The sequence below is a fragment of the Apis mellifera genome, linkage group LG5, assembly GCF_003254395.2.
Source record: "Apis mellifera strain DH4 linkage group LG5, Amel_HAv3.1, whole genome shotgun sequence".
NCBI classification, from domain to species: domain Eukaryota; kingdom Metazoa; phylum Arthropoda; class Insecta; order Hymenoptera; family Apidae; genus Apis; species Apis mellifera.
The window spans coordinates 11964416-11981622 of record NC_037642.1 but is presented as its reverse complement, the minus strand read 5'-3'; the positions used below and the strand labels follow the sequence as shown (position 1 = coordinate 11981622).

At 19.6% G+C, this 17207-nt stretch overlaps 2 protein-coding genes across 5 annotated transcripts; both read left to right on the top strand.

Annotated features, from left to right (window-relative positions):
- The first annotated feature begins 584 nt into the window (after positions 1-584).
- On the top strand, positions 585-4451 carry LOC411962. 3 transcript variants are annotated; one of them, XM_006567604.3, is made up of 6 exons: positions 585-713; positions 835-1005; positions 1828-1953; positions 2753-3783; positions 3912-4083; positions 4290-4451. In XM_006567604.3, exons 2-6 carry the CDS (start codon positions 859-861, stop codon positions 4404-4406), a joined length of 1593 nt encoding a protein of 530 aa, XP_006567667.1. In that variant the 5' UTR covers positions 585-713; positions 835-858; the 3' UTR covers positions 4407-4451. The 3 variants fall into 3 exon arrangements, with proteins under 3 accessions (XP_006567667.1, XP_006567668.1, XP_395429.3); XM_006567605.3 differs by having other exon boundaries at positions 614-729; XM_395429.6 differs by having other exon boundaries at positions 629-1005.
- Positions 4452-6135: 1684 nt separating this feature from the next.
- Positions 6136-15944, top strand: LOC413825 (probable ribonuclease ZC3H12C). 2 transcript variants are annotated; one of them, XM_397264.6, is made up of 9 exons: positions 6136-6478; positions 11149-11274; positions 11752-11866; positions 13434-13893; positions 14009-14294; positions 14684-14791; positions 14858-15014; positions 15145-15397; positions 15573-15944. In XM_397264.6, exons 1-9 carry the CDS (start codon positions 6371-6373, stop codon positions 15916-15918), a joined length of 1959 nt encoding a protein of 652 aa, XP_397264.2. In that variant the 5' UTR covers positions 6136-6370; the 3' UTR covers positions 15919-15944. The 2 variants fall into 2 exon arrangements, with proteins under 2 accessions (XP_397264.2, XP_006567666.1); XM_006567603.3 differs by having other exon boundaries at positions 14684-15014.
- Positions 15945-17207: the final 1263 nt, after the last annotated feature.

Sequence of the window (17207 nt, the reverse complement as noted above, 5' to 3'; positions counted from 1 at the left end):
ATAATATAAAATTTTTATATCGGTTGCATATATTTATTATAATATCAATTACATTTAAAATATTTATTTAAATAATTTTTATGTATATATGAACTAAATTTTTATAAATATATATATATGTTTTCAAAATTCATTTATGTTATAAAAATTATTATAAAGATCATTTGAATCACATCTTTTAATAGTTATATATAATCTTAAATAATTTATAGTTATTAATAAGAAAATATATTAATATTAATAAAATAATTTCTAACATTTCTAAAATAATTTTATTTTTTTATATATTAATAATTTCATAAATTTTAATTTAGAGTATATAAAGTAATTTATTATAATAATAATAAATAAAAAAATAATAATAATATAATATATAATAATAATATAATAATAATATAAAAATAATAATAAATAAATAAAAAACGAAAAGTTTTTTACGAAAATAAAAAAAAATTAAAAAAAAAATTTTTTTAAATGTTATATATGAAATAAATAATAAAGATTAAATAAAATATAATTTTTATATTAATAAATTAATAAATTTATATATTTATGTTGATATAATATATATATGTACATATATCATTTGATTATACTTCTAAATATTGAAGATAGCCAAAACTATAGCTAGTTTGCTATTCTTACATTTACAAATTTTGTTAGAACAAATAATAAAATAGTGTTACTTGACGTTGCTTTTGCTTACGTGTAAAGTACGAGTAATTACAAGTATTAAAAATATAATATTAATATGTATAATAAGATCAAATAATGTATATGTATATACATATTTCTGAATACGTATAACTTTGATAACCTAATATATTATTGTAGAAAAATATTTGTTATGATTCAAATATGGCTGGTGATAAAGTAGTTGGTTGTTCTTCGCATTTAAGCAAAGAAAAGGTACATCAAGAAAGTAGTTATAATGAAAACTTAAATTTAGAAGAAGAATTTGCAGAGCCTATTGAATATGTACCTTGTCCTGAATTTCATTTTTCGGTAAGTCTTATAAACATTAAAGTGATGTATTTAAATTTTTGTATTTATATTTGTATTTATATATTATTCAATGTTATTTAACATTAAATATTAAATATTTCTGAATAATAAAATTTTAATATTGTAATTTATTTAAATAATTGAAATATATATTTAAATTTACATTATATTTTTATTTTATTACTATTATAAAATTATATATAAAATTATATTATTATTTTTTTATATAAAATATTGCAAAAAATTTTTAAAAAATTTTAATAAATATAAATTTTATAATATATTTATAATTATAAAAAATAATTATAAAAATATTTATCAATATTTATAAACAACAAATTAATAATGTATATTTTTTTTTAAAATACTTAATATTTATTTGAAATATTTGTTAAAAGATATAATAATATAAATTAAGATGATGATAAATGAATCATTTTATGTAATATAAAAATAACTTAGAACAAAATTTTTTAAAATAATATCTTTAATATTATTTAATTGTAATATTAATTATTGTAATAAAGAAAATGATTTTATAATAGATTATCACATTTTAGTTTATAACTTATATGATAATATGATAAAAAAAAAATAAAATAATTGCAAAAAAATTCTTCAAAAAATGATAATATTAATTATAAAATGTTTTAAATTAGAAGAAGATATTTCATTTATTTTCTAAATTATATTATATATTATAAAATATTTGATGTAACAAATATTTTATAATATATATAATATATAAACAAAGTTTTGTCTATAAATCTTTATAATTATATTTTAAATATATAAATGTTTTAATTTATATATTTCTTTTAGACAATAACTTGTTGTTTTTGTAATGGATATTATGGACCATGTTTTGAAGAACCTGTTTGTTCAACATGTCATGCATTTTTATTTCCTAATGATATTGGTTTTTTACAAGTTCCTATTTTCAGTGAAGTATGTTGTTTTCATATATATATTTTATAGTAATAAAACTTCATTTATTCAAATATTATATTATATAATATAGTAATATTTAATTCCTTCATTTGAATAATACAATTTCAGAATAATTAAAATTAGTATTTATTTTAACATTGTGTTTAACAATGAAACAATTAGGATTACGATTTATTATCATTGGATTCAAAAATTAATAATTTATTTAAATTTATTTAAATCTGTTTAGATTTGTTTAGATAATTTGAATCTTAAATATTTTTGAAAATAAAAATTTAAACTTGAAACTTTATTATATATTTTTGCTTGATCATTTTAAATTATATTATTTATTTTAATATTTTATTTATTATCATTTTTTTTTATATATTTTAATATTAAAATATTGATATTATATAATATATAATTTTATATTTTAATATCTTAATTGATAATTTTGATTATATATAATTTTGATTCTATGTATTTTTGTAACAAAAACAAAATTCTTTGTTTATCTTAGCTATATCTTCTTAAAGATATTTATCTTTTTTAGTTAGCTTTTTAATATTTTATAGAAAGTATAACAATTATTATCATAAATTTTATTATTGTTATATTATTTTTAATTTGATTATTATATTGATTCTTTTAAATTTTTAATATTAATTTGTATTTATATAAGTATTTATGTAATTAACTCTTGATAAAAATTTATATTTTATATGAATAAATGAAGTTCAATAGAAAAAATAAAATAAAATTAGAAATATATTTTATATATCAATATTTTCTAACTTTTTTTTTTTTTATTTAGAAAACAGATGATGAAGATTCAGGAAATGATGAACCAACAGAACTTTATTATAATCATGAAAGAAGAGCTAGTCAACAGCAACAAAATTCTCCTCAAAATGCAATTTCAAATGTATTAAATGTACCTAATATTCCCAATATAAACTGTCATATAGCACAATGTTCTACTTTAAAAAATGAAAATATTTTAGTTATGCAGAAAATACATCATGGTATAAATACATATAGTTTTAAAAATACAACAATTGTATCACAAAATGTACAGCTTTCACACAACATGGATTCTAATAGTATGCAAAATATAAATAATGGAAATAATGATACTCACCATGAAAATTATAAAGAAAAAGTTTCCACTTTTAATTGTGAATCTATGGCAGATGGAGAATTACATAATAAGATTCCAATCAAGAAAGTTAAAGAAGTAGAAAATCGTCCACATTATCATTGGAATTATAAAAATAATATGGGAGAAATGTCAAGATCATATAATTTATCTGAGCGATTAGAAATGTTAACAAATTATAAACATGTTGAACATGAACCTATTTCAGAATTAGGTTTAATGGAAAGATTACCACCTGAAGTGTTATTAGTTGTTTTTTCACATTTGGATGATGTCAGTCTTTGGTCAGCTGCAAATGTTTGCCGTAGATGGTGTGGTTTGTTATCGACGCATGTAACATCGCAACAATGGCAACAAAATGTTAAATTACGGTGGCCTTTATACAAACCTATTGGAAGTGTTAAAAATTGGTATAAAGTTTATGATTTTTTGGCTTCTTCAGCACCTTGCAGAACATGTTTAGCACAAACCTGTTTGAGATCGCGATCACCAAGAATTCAAGAAAATTCATGGAGAAAAAATCGATTACATAGTGAACTTAAAAGTTTAAGAATAGATCCTCCCGAAGGTATTGAAGCAACTCCTTTAGATCAAATGTGTTGTCACTGGCAAGCTACTATAACTGGACCTGTAGGAAGTCCATATGAAGGAGGTTTATTTTATCTTTATCTACAAGTACCATGCAGGCATGTATAAATATATTTCTCTAATTATGTATTTAAATTACTATCATAATTACTATCATAATTGATAGTAATTAAATTTCTGTTATAAAAAATTTTTAAAAATTAATTAAATATATTAATTTTTACAGTTATCCTTTATATCCACCAATAGTAAGATTCCTTACAAAAATACTTCATCCAAATGTTTCTAGACATGGAGATGTTGGTATAGACTCAATACATCATAATTGGTCATTAGCATTGACAATTTCAAAAGTATTAATCAGTGTTCAAAGTTTGCTTACGGATCCTTATTGTCAGGTAATATAATAAGTAATAATCAAATATATTTGTAAATAGTCTATAATTAATCATTTTATATTTATAATTAATTGTATCAACTTTTAATTATATGACCTTTAAAATATGATTCAATGTTATAGTCTTAATGAATATAAATATTATATAAATATAATAAAAATATACATAATAATGAATAATAATAATATGATAATATAATATAATAGGTTTGTATGGAGCCAGAATTGGGTGAAATGTATATGAACGATCGTGAAAAATTTGATGAAATTGCGAGAGCATGGACATGGCGATATGCTATGCATGATGTTGTAACTCCATTATAAATAATTTATAAATATCTTATTTCTTGCATATAAGATGTCAAAAAAGAGTTACAAACTTTAACAATGCACAGTGTTTGCTAAAATAAAAAAATCACTTCAATTTACTATTTATATCTACTAAATAAATTTTATAATTCGAAAATATTTTTATTTATCAAAATAAACATAAAAAATTATCAATTTAATGTATATTACTAATTATCAATCACAAATTAATATCAAAATGAATATATAATTTTAATTTATTTGTTGCATAATAATCGTAATATGAAAATATAATAAAATATATATTTTAATAAAATATTATTTAAAAATTTGTTATTTATCTTAATGTGCACTGTGCACTTATCGTATTTGTAAATCTTTTTTTTTAAGCTATTGTATGTTTTCAAATATTTATTACAATTTATAATTAAAAATTTACATAAAAAATTATTCAAATAGATGTAAATCAATAAGTAGTTAATAAATAAACTTAAAATATATTAATATTCTTTTTATTAATTTAATTATTTAATTTGTACATACATAAATATGTTTTAAAAATATAAATTCAATTCAGTTATTTTTTAAATTAATTTTATTTCTATAATTAATTATATTATATACTATGTTAATTATAATGTATGCTAATTAATAGTATATATTTTATAAATTAAAATAATGAAAACTATGTATATGAATGATTGTGTAATTTAACGATTTAAAATCGAAAATAAAAATTTTAAGGTAGTAACCATATTTTAATTTAATACGATTATAATCTAATACTTTATGATTCGAGATAAACTATAATTATATCTTGATCCGATTATGCAACCAAGGACAGTGATCTTCTTTTCCAGTTACAATTCAAGATAAGCAATAACTATTTAAGTTCGATATTATAACCAAGAAATATAACAATTTCATTTCTCGGTTATTACCTACGATTCACGACGAACAACCATTGCCTTGATCTCAATCGAGAACAACGATATTCTTTTCTGATCATAATGAAAAATAAATAATCATATCTCGATTCGACATTACAATAAGAACAATAGTATATCTTGGTCCGATTATGCAATCAAGAATTTATTTTTTTTTAACCTACAATCTAGGGTAATAATCCTTCAGTTACAAAATTATAACCTAAGACTTAAAATTCTTTTATAATTTAATACTAGATATTTCATTTTTACTTTCATATATAAATAAAATATAAAAATAATAAAACCTGTGATAAATTATACATCATATAATTAATATTAATAGTTCACTTTATTGTTAAAATATTAAATTGCATAAAAAAAAATAATTATAATATTTTTGATTGTCTTATATATTTATGTATGTAGATATTTATTTCATTCTTACATTAATAATTAAAAATGTTTATTAAAGGTTACAAAATAAAGATAAAATCGCAATGCATTTTGTAAGTTGTAAGGTAAAAATAAATCTAAAAAATTAGTAATATTAAAATTGTCATTTTAAATTTATTTTAAAGAATACATACTAGTTTATAACATTTGTACATTATTCATTTGTTCATAAACTAATTGATACTAGTTCACTTTGTTCGTAGATTCGTGGCTATCGCTGCATGTGACGACATTGCTCGGAGACCATGAGTAATGGGGGGTAGAAGGGAGGTAATGACGTCGTAGCTCTCGCTTGCTCCATTCACTGACCGGCCGTCGCCGCGAGTAGTCGTGAGTTTGTCCTGCTTTCTTCTGCACATCGATACCGTTCCAGGATCTAACGGAATATCCCGGAAGCGTGTTTTAGACTTTCTTATTTCTTTTTATTTAAAATTCTTTCTATAGAATATTATAAATTACTATTACCGTTATTAAAAGAATTAAGTTCAAATCGACACTTTTTAATCAAAGCCTGGAATGTATTTGTGAAAGTTACTTATTCTTTCCATCTTTCTTCCTTTCGTGCTTTACGTTGTGTGCGCGCGCGCAGTCGTGTATATGATTTGTGTACATAATAGTGTTTGTACGGATTCGAGAAGGTCTTTGGACGCGAAAGGATACGATCGATTACGATTCGTGGAAGGAGATATGACCGTCGCCGGAAAGGTAAGTTCTTTTAGAAAATGCTTTCGTTTTTTGGATTTTAATATATAAATTTAGATGTAGTTTTATATATATATATATGTTTTATATATATATATATATATTTTGTTCTTAAAAATTAGAAATTGTAATATCAGAAATCTATCGTTTATGATTTCTTCATTTGTTTTGCTGTATTTTTAAACATGACAATTTAGATTAGATATAGATAATAATGGTTTTGACTGTATATGCGCATGTGTGTATATATGAACGCGCACGTGAGATTAAAGAAAATTCTAAACTACAATATATTTTTCATATATTAATATTAATAAAATTTCATAAACAGTATTAAAGTATGCAAAAGAAATATTTTGTTATTTATTTTTATTAATACTTATTAAACTATTTATATATTTTTATATGATTGATTTATTTTATAAAAAATAATTTAATTTGAAATAAAATATGTTTATTTTTTATTTAATTTTATTTAATAAAGCTTTTAGTTTTAATAATCTTTTATTGCATGTTGCTTTTTTTCTTTAATTAATGTTATATTCTTTCTGTTCTATTATTTTATAAGTAACAGTGTCATGTGTGACCACATGACCTAAATTGAAATAATGAAGGAATTAATACAACTTTTTTAAATTTTTCATAATTTATTTTAAAATAATTATAAAAATCATTTTTTGAGATATAATTTTTTAATTGAAAATTTTTTTATTATTGAATATTTTTTTTATTAATTATTTTATAATAATTTTTTTTATATTTTCTTTAAAACATATATAGTAAAATAGAAATATAAATATATATATTTGAATTTTTTTAATTAAAAACTACAAAAATAATTTAAATGATAAATATACATTATATGTATATTTATTAAACTTATTATATAACATATTATGTTTAATATATATATATATAATTATTAAATTATAACTTATACGTATTAAACTTTTTATTATATATTTTTAAAAAAAAAAGTCAAATTATCATATTATTGTTATCGAATATTTTTCCCATTTTTCTATTTTATTATGTATTTATTATTTGTTTGGAAACAATAAATATCAAAGAAAAATAGAAAACTTGTTAATATATAACTTCATTATATATTTATTTTGCTTTTTATTTTTTATTCAAATTTTCTTACACTAGAAATAAATATAGCTGTTAAAATAAAACCTAAATATTTCTTTAGTTATGTCATATTTAGTGTAAATAAAGAATTTTTACAATTTGATTAAATTTATAAAAATATTAATAGTAAATAAATAAACATTAATAACAAAATATATATTATATATATTATCTCATTATTTTTTCAATCAGAAGTTGCGTCTTTTTTTGTAAATTCGATACATTACTATAGATCGAATTTAATATTTGAATATTTGAATTTATGTTTGTATAGCTTATAGATTATTTGAATAACTTCATTCAATTAATTAATTTTATATTGAAATTCATAGATATGAAAATATTATTTTAAAGATAATTGAAGATTTATTAATAATTATCTCAATTTTTATGGTTTATTATAAAGTAAGTAAATAAAATAAAATGATATCATATTATTTTATTATTTTTGATTATAGCATATGATAGCAAAATTTATATAAGTATTTATCATAAATGGATTTTATATAAAAATCCATATACCATATATGGAGAAATGGAGAAAAGCAAAATTACGATTGAATAATTTATAGAAATTATTATAGATAGAATATATATATATTTATAAATATATTGAACAATAGATTGAAAATATAAAATCAAAATTTGTTTTATACTATTTATGTTTTAATAATAAATAAAAATTGCAATCAAATTATAATTTATTAAAATTTAAATTTAATTAATAATTTTTTTTTTTTACTCAATTTTTTTTTAATCTTTCGTAATTATTTTATTTCTTATTTTAAACAGTATCTATTTCGATATTTTTTTTTAACTGAACAGTTAATCTGAATAATTGAAGGTATTTTTTCACAATTAAAAAGTAATCCCATAATTTTTATTTCTTCATTAATATATAATAATGATGTATGTTGTTTCAATTTGTAAACTTTATATTAATGAATACTTGGTAAGTATTAATTTCAAATATTTTCTAACCTCAGTTTAAGTTGGTAACATAAATACAGTGAATGCAAGCGAACGAAAGAAGAAAGCTATTGTCGCTCAACACTTAAGTCGATTAACGATGAGTCATCACTTCTGTTGAAAAGAAATTTTTATAATTTTTATTCTTTCGTAATGAAAAAGATAGCAAATAAAAATAATATTTTTTATCTTAATATAAATATACTTAATATATTTAAGAGATATTTAAAAGATATATAAAAAGAAAAAAATAAATTTTGTTAAAATAATTTTATTCTTCGTTTTAACAAAATTTCATTAACAAGATTATATTTGATAATGCACGACATAATTTTTTATGAATAGATTCATATACATAATAAAGGACTAGTAGTTATTATTATAATTAGTATTATAATTAGCAATTATTTACAAAAAGAATTATTTAGCTCGAAAATTTTTATTTTATGCAAATAGATGTCCTTTTTTAATGGGATGTCTATTTATTTTTTTCATATTTAAAAAGATAATGAGTTTTTTTTTATATTTTATAATTTATTGTTCTATTATGAGAAAATTTATTTTTTTTTAATTTAATAAATATCAATTTAAATATTTAGAAAAATAAATAAATGAAAAATTAATAAATTCTTATTAGATAGTATCTTTATATGATATGTTTATGAGAAAAAATAATATGATTAAAAAAAAATTACATATTATCTAATGAAATCTTAATTAAACCATTTGGATTTGGATTTTTAGATATAAAAAGCAGAGATATTTTAACTGAAATTTTTAAATGTAAATTAAAAAAAGAAAATTTGCAAAATTTTTGCTCATTTAAAACAAATTAAAAACTAAGATCTATCATTCTAAAAAAAAAGTATACTTCAATTTTACAATATTAAAATTTAACAATTTTAATATTCTTACAGATAATAAATGAAAAAATTATAATATCAATATTTTTATTTAATTTGCTTTAAAAATAAATACCATCTAATATATTTGGAAGTGATATTTTATAATTCTATTTGTAAAATGTATGGTTAAATTGTTATTTTAAGTTTTAACAAATACATAGTTATTTTATTAAGTTTATATATGATGAGAGTATAACTTAATTAAAAATGATTTTTTATAGAAATTTTTACATATAATTATGTTACATACATATTATAATTATATTACATATAATTCCATTTATTTCATTTTAAAGAATAAAGTTTCTGTTTTTTTACATTTAAATAAAATTCTTTTATATCACAAAAAATAAAATAGAAAACAAGAGATGATTTTCTTTTCTTAAAAATTTGATAAATTTTATTGATTCTATGAACCTTAAATAATTTTTTCATAATTTGTTTTACTATGTATTTATAAAAAAAGTGATGATTTTTTTATCATTATATTTTTAAAATACAATGAATCGATATTAAAATAATCCAAGCTATTACGATACATTTCAAATAAAAATGTTTAAAAATTCCGTAAATCAATCTATATTACAAATCTAATTACAAAAAGATTGAGCATTAGAAATTTATTATATTATTTTTCAATTGATTGTATTTTTTACGAATATTTTAAATATAATTCTATACATATTGTATCAAAATTATATTGATTTATCTTGAAAATTGTTTTGAAGACAATGACACATACAAAAATGTATATGTAATCGCAAAGTGATGATTTCTTTAGTACAAGTATATAGCATATACATGTGGCCTCCATATGCATTTCACCATCAGAAGTTCAAAACAAGAAATATATACGAAGTGTTAAGAAACATTTAGCATACCTTTAGAGAAGATATCAAGACAAAAATAAAAGTTGTACGAATTAGATTTATTTTTCAAGATATGAACAATTTGATTTTCAGTAGAAATATTTATTAGGCAAACCAATAATAGTGGATATAATTAGTTAAATAATAGGATAAATATCATAAATATTAAGAAAGTTTTAGAATTTTTAAAACGAAAATTTCATATCATTTCAAATATATTAGTATTATCGAAACTTTAATGTAATGATAAATATATGTGATATGATATAAATATGTATATTATCATTAATATCGTTGATATCGTATATTGTATATTGTAATTCATTATACAAGACAAAAAGCATAAATTTTTTTATTAAAAAAATAAATGATAAAAGTTTATTTCATATTATATTACAAATATAGCATTATAAAATTATAGCATTGAAAATCATAAATATCTGCATATCAGAATTCACAGGTAATATAGATTAATAACATTGTCAATCAGTTAATAACAATATCTTTTTCACTGATTTTTGATTCTTAAATCAAACGAATCGAAAGCAGAAAATAATCGAAACTTATCTTCAATTATTTTAATCATTCATTATCGATTTATGCATTGATACATTTGTATAATTTAATTATGATAGTTCATTTATATTGAATTTAAACAATTAATAGTCATCGTGTTTATTATTATGAAAAATTATAATTAATAAAAGAAATCAATTTAAATAATTTATGAAATATATTTTTTATTAAAAAATTCTTATTAATATTTAATTACTATTAATTTTTACTTTGCTTTTAGAAATACGTAGATTGTACTGTTCTCGAAACTGAAAGTATTGCTGACGCTGAAGATTCTTCTTACGATAGCGACTACGAAGCTGAAGATCCAATTGGATCTACGGATATTCATTCACAAGAATTGCAGGTATTTATTCAAGTAGTCAGTCTATGAATCTTTTTCATTATAATAAAGATGATGTAATTTGTAAATTTGTTCTTTGAGAAAAAAATTTATGTGTAACATTTTTCAATTTCTTAGCAATTTCTCAATTTTTCGTTTCTTGTTTATTTCATCTATGTTGATTTTCTTAAGATTTCCCTGATTTTTATCGGATTTGTTGTTATAAATTTTAAATTTCCTGTATTTTTTTTAATTTATCAAATTTTTTGATGTATGTAAATTATTTCATATATATTTCATAGAAAATATATCTCGCAATTTTAATTCATAATTGATTCATTTTTTTTTACTGATAAAAGTTTTTTCTTATAAAAAATTTTTATAACAATATGAAATAATATTATTATACATTAAATATCTGAATTATTATACATTGAATATCTTTAAAATAATTTAGCGAATTAACATTTTAATAATTAATAGTTTAATTTTAAATCATAGGTATCTACTTCGAATCATTCAGATGTGTCCAGGACCGCCTCGGATACATTGGCTGCTGAATTTGCAGAATATGTTACAATACAAGGAAGTCCACCTCAAAGTGCTCAAAGTCCAGGTACACGATTTCTTGTAAAAATAATGTAATTTTTCTTTAACTAACTAAATGTGTAAATTTCTCACTTTATTAATGGCAATATAATGTAATCAATTTCTACTAGTAATGGTTTAATAAATTTAACTTTATGTACTTAACTTTATAAATTATGTATTTATATCTTCAATAATTTTAACAATTATTAAATTTAATATCCTTTAATTATTTAAAAAAAACTTTATTTCGAAAAGCTTTGTGTATTGTGTACTCACCTATGTGGAGATAATTATAGATTTTTTTATGAATGGCTAATCTATTTGAAACTTATAAATTTATGCTTTCCTTTGGAAAAATATATCATCATTTATCCTTAAACCTATCTTTACATGTAATTTTGAAACCATGCACTTTAAAATCATCTTTAAACTTTTTTCATGACATCGTGCACATACCTATCACAAATTTCTCTAACATTTTAGGAATTCCTCCCCTCCTGGCACTGATGCTTCGTGTGTTTCAACCGAAGATCCTAAGCTTCTTTATGTGACAGGCCATCATAGATATTTGAGTCTATTCGAGGTCGGGTTTCTTACTACTCTCCTTGGTGAGTTGTCCTCATTCACCTGCTTCTTTTATTTATTACCCGTTTTAAAAAGGCACAGATTTTCCAATTTATTCAAATCGAATATTCTCCTCCTAACTATCAATCTTTTAACTAATTTGTTAATCCTTTTTTTTATTAAATATACTAATACTTTCGATCTAAATTATTTTTTCAAGATTTCGTTATTATATATCTATATGCTATGTTAATATCTATTTTTATTTCTTTGGTATATTTTTAAAATAGATTAGTCTTCATTATTTTTCATATTATTAAATTTAGAATTTTATGTTTGATAAAAATATGAAATAAATATGCATAATTTTAATTAATTTAATTAACTTCATTAAACAATAATTTTAGCTTTTGTTCATTTGTTAGACATTTTATTTTATATTTATATTATGTTATTAATACTATAATATATTAATATAATATAATAATATACTAATATACTAATATAATATATTTATTTTTCATAATTTATGGCTTTATTATTAAGAAAATAACAACTTGAAAATTATATATTTGTATATATTTTTTCTAATATAATCTCCACATAGACAAGTACTTATCAAAATTTTAATCTTAAGTATTTAAAAAACAAAGGTTGAAGATTTTAATTTACATAAATTATTATGTTTATCTGAATACTAAATAATATTTTGTGCATTTATAGAATGTAATAAAAATTATTCAGAAGAAAGTTGTATAGATGTAATATCAAGAAAAATAAATCATGATTTTTATTATTATTTTTGTTATTTTCATTTTATTTTTATTATTAAACTATTATTTTCATATATTTCATATGAAAATTTCATATTTTATTCATAATTTTAGAAAGCATTTGAAACTTAACTTAATTTCTGAGTTAAAATCTCTCTGAAACATATCTTTGATTACATTAAAAAATTATTTAATATTAATTTTTTATAGAAAATTAACAAATTTATTAAAAATATTAAATATTTATTTTTTTAGGATACACAGCTAGAGTAGAATTTGCCTTAAAACTTGGTTATACAGAACGTTTAGTTCAAACTGCACTGGAAAAATTAGGTCCAGATCCAGAACAAAATGAACTTTTAGCTGAATTGATAAAATTGGGTGCTAGCTGTTCTCAAAAATCAGTTGATACTTCAGAAGAATCTGATAGTGTTGTAGATTCTGATTTAGCAACTACTGAAAATAGTGGATGTAGTCTCAGATCCGTTGTGATCGATGGAAGTAATGTGGCAATGAGCCATGGAAATAAGGAAATATTTTCTTGTAGAGGAATCAAAATTTGTGTAGATTGGTTTAAATCAAGGGGACATAAAGAAATTACTGTATTTGTGCCTAAATGGAGAAAGGAAACTTCTAGGATTGATAATCCAATCGCCGATCAAGAAATTTTAGGAGAATTAGAAAGGGATCGTTTATTGGTTTTTACTCCATCCAGGTTTGTACATAAATATGATTCATTAATATGAATTTTAAATAATCTATCATGCATATATCTCGATTATTAATATTATTATTAATATTATTATATAGTTCATAATTTTTAATTGCAGATTAGTTGGTGGCAAAAGAATGGTTTGTTATGATGATCGTTATATTTTGAAACTTGCAGCAGAAATTGATGGCATTGTTGTTAGCAATGATAATTATAGAGATTTAGCACAAGAAAATCCAGAATTTCGAAAAGTTGTAGAAGAAAGAATTTTAATGTATACTTTTGTAAATGATCGTTTTATGCCACCAGATGATCCATTGGGTAGAAGTGGTCCAACTTTAGATAATTTTTTGAGAATTTTTCCTAAAAAGTCTGATCCAGCACCACCTTGTCCATATGCAAAAGTGTGTTTCATTAAATTATTTAAATAATAATTAATTCAATAAGTTTGAAAAATTGAAATGATTGATTTCAATTGAGGTGAGACTTCGTGAGTGTTATAGGAATATATAATGGATTCAGAATATAAAATTTCCAAAACAATTCATATTTTCGAAAAATATAAATTACTAAAAAATTAAAATGAACATCTATTACATATGAAAATTTATATCTTTATGAATGTATGAATTGTCAAAATTGAAATTTCATATTTTGTCCATTTTTTATCTCTATGAAACTCACTAAGTTCATTTCGATTCGCCATTCATAGAATTATAGCCAAAAATTTTATCAAAAATGACAATTATTGTTAATGATAAAGTATAATAAAAAATAATTTTTTTAATTGTAGAAATGTACATATGGAAATAAATGTAAGTTTCGCCATCCAGAAAGAGGTCCTCATCCTCAAAAGTCAGTCACAGAAAAACTAGTAGAACATGTACAAAAACAACTTCAAGTAAGAGATTCAAATTTAAATATTTTTTTTTATCAATTTTTTAATACATTAACAAATGTATTTCAGCATCAACCACTTTGTAAAACCAAATCTACAGTAACTGCTAGTACTCAGTCATTATCTCCAGTTATAAAAAGTAAATCTGCAGAAAATGTCACACTTGATCAACCAATAAATTCCTCAATGCAAGGATTACAAGTATCTTCTACTATGAGTTCTCAAGGTAAATTTATATTTTTTTTAATTAAAGATGTGTTTATTAAAAGATTTTTTGTATGGTTTACATTTTATTTTATATATTTTTATATACTGTTATTGAAACATAATAACTTTATAATAATTTTTTTTAATAGCTTATCATTCTTCTGGTTGGTCAGTAGGAAGATTGAATAAGTTAGAAGGAGAATCACAAAATAAACATAAAAAGCTACAAAGACAATTGACTTTAAATCCTGTTTTCGATCCTCGACTTCATCAGTTGAGGCAATATCAGCAAGCATCTCAAACAAATTCATTATCACAGCAAACTAAAATTACATCTACAGTACAGCATAGAGCTTTAACTAGACATTCTAGTAATGAATCAGCGTATAGGGTTGGTTTGAAGTAAGTTTTCTATCCTTTCATTATTTTTACAAAAATATTGATTTAAATATAATAAATATTACATTTAATTGAATAAATAATAAATGAAAGAAACTATTTACATTAAATCTGTAATTAGAATTATGATTCATAATTAAATAAAAAGTATTATATTTAAAAAATATTTATTGTTCAGTTGGGAACATTCTGAAGGACAATGTCATCAGCATGTAACACGTATTGCTTCAGCACCTGATTCTTATCAAGCTTGGTTATCAAATAATTCAAATATGTCTTTACCATCTGGATCAAATCAACGATTAGGTGCTTCAGATCCACAATTAAATGTCGTTACATCTCCTTTATATTCAGCTATGCCATCAGATGTATTGAGGGAATTCCTTGATACCAGAACAAAAATACATTATCATTTAGCAAATATTTTCCCTGAAGAACATGTGAGAACTGCTATGCTAATTCATCCATTTGAAACAGATCCAATAGAAATCTGTGTTGCTATTTTGAAAATGTATCCACAATAAGAAATAAGAATCGTTTTATTTGTTTATTTAATTTATATTTATTAAATAAGTATAACAGATAAAAAGATTTAAAATATTGTAATATTCATTGAAAAAAAAATTATATGAAAAAAATAAGGAAAAAAATATTGTATAATATTTTAAATATGTCTAAATTATTTTTATTTTATAATCGAAATAGCTATTACAGATAAACTTTGATTTGAAATATCTAATTAATAATATACCATAATTATATTATGAATTTACAACATATTTTAAATTAATTTTTAAAATATCTTTATTTAATAAAAAATGAAAAAAGTGATATAATGAATTAATGCTGTATTTTTGTTTAATTAATGAAATTTTTTTTATGACCTATATATAATTTTATGATATTTATAAATCTTATTAAATTTTATTTAAGATATTTCCTCAATTGTGTGTAATTATTTTGTATATTATTTTATATATAAAATATTATAAATATTTTATTTTATATATTTATAATATTTTATATATAAAAAATATTTCATTGACAATTAAATTTGGATATATGATTGAAAAAATATCTCATAATTTTTAATATTAAATATTTTGTAAAATTAATTATTTATGTACTATATATGTATCATTATCTTGAATATATTTTAAATTTTATAATTTAATTACTTAAAATATATAAATAAGTTGAATTCTAAATGATAAAATATAATCTTCTATATATTTTCACTTTTCATTTTTAATCCAATTTAATGACAATAATATTCATAAAAATAAAAAAAAATGTATCCAAATATAATTAACATAATTTTTACTATATTTTAAAATTTTTTCAAGGAGTAAGATTAAGAATACAACCTTAAATTATAAAATATTAGATTATATTAATATATAATATATTTTATTATATTATATTACTTATTTTTAATTATACTACTTATTTATAGTTTTAATATATTTCTTAAATTAAATTAAGGTAAAACAATTAAGAAGAATATTAAAATTTTCAATTTTGTAATATAAAACATTAAAAATATTTAGAATATATATATTACAAAAATATATTTTCAGAAATTGAAGTTATTAAGTTTTATAATTAAGTTTTCTAAAAATTTAAAAAATGTAAAATTTTATAAATTATTTTTATAAATTAAATATTTTTTTAAATCTATCATTTATTATATAATAGTAAATATTTTAAATATAATATAAAATAATATTTTCATGAAAGTCAAAAAATAATAAATTTAATGAATTTTTAAATTAAATGAAAATGATAGGAATATTGATGTCTAAAATAATAT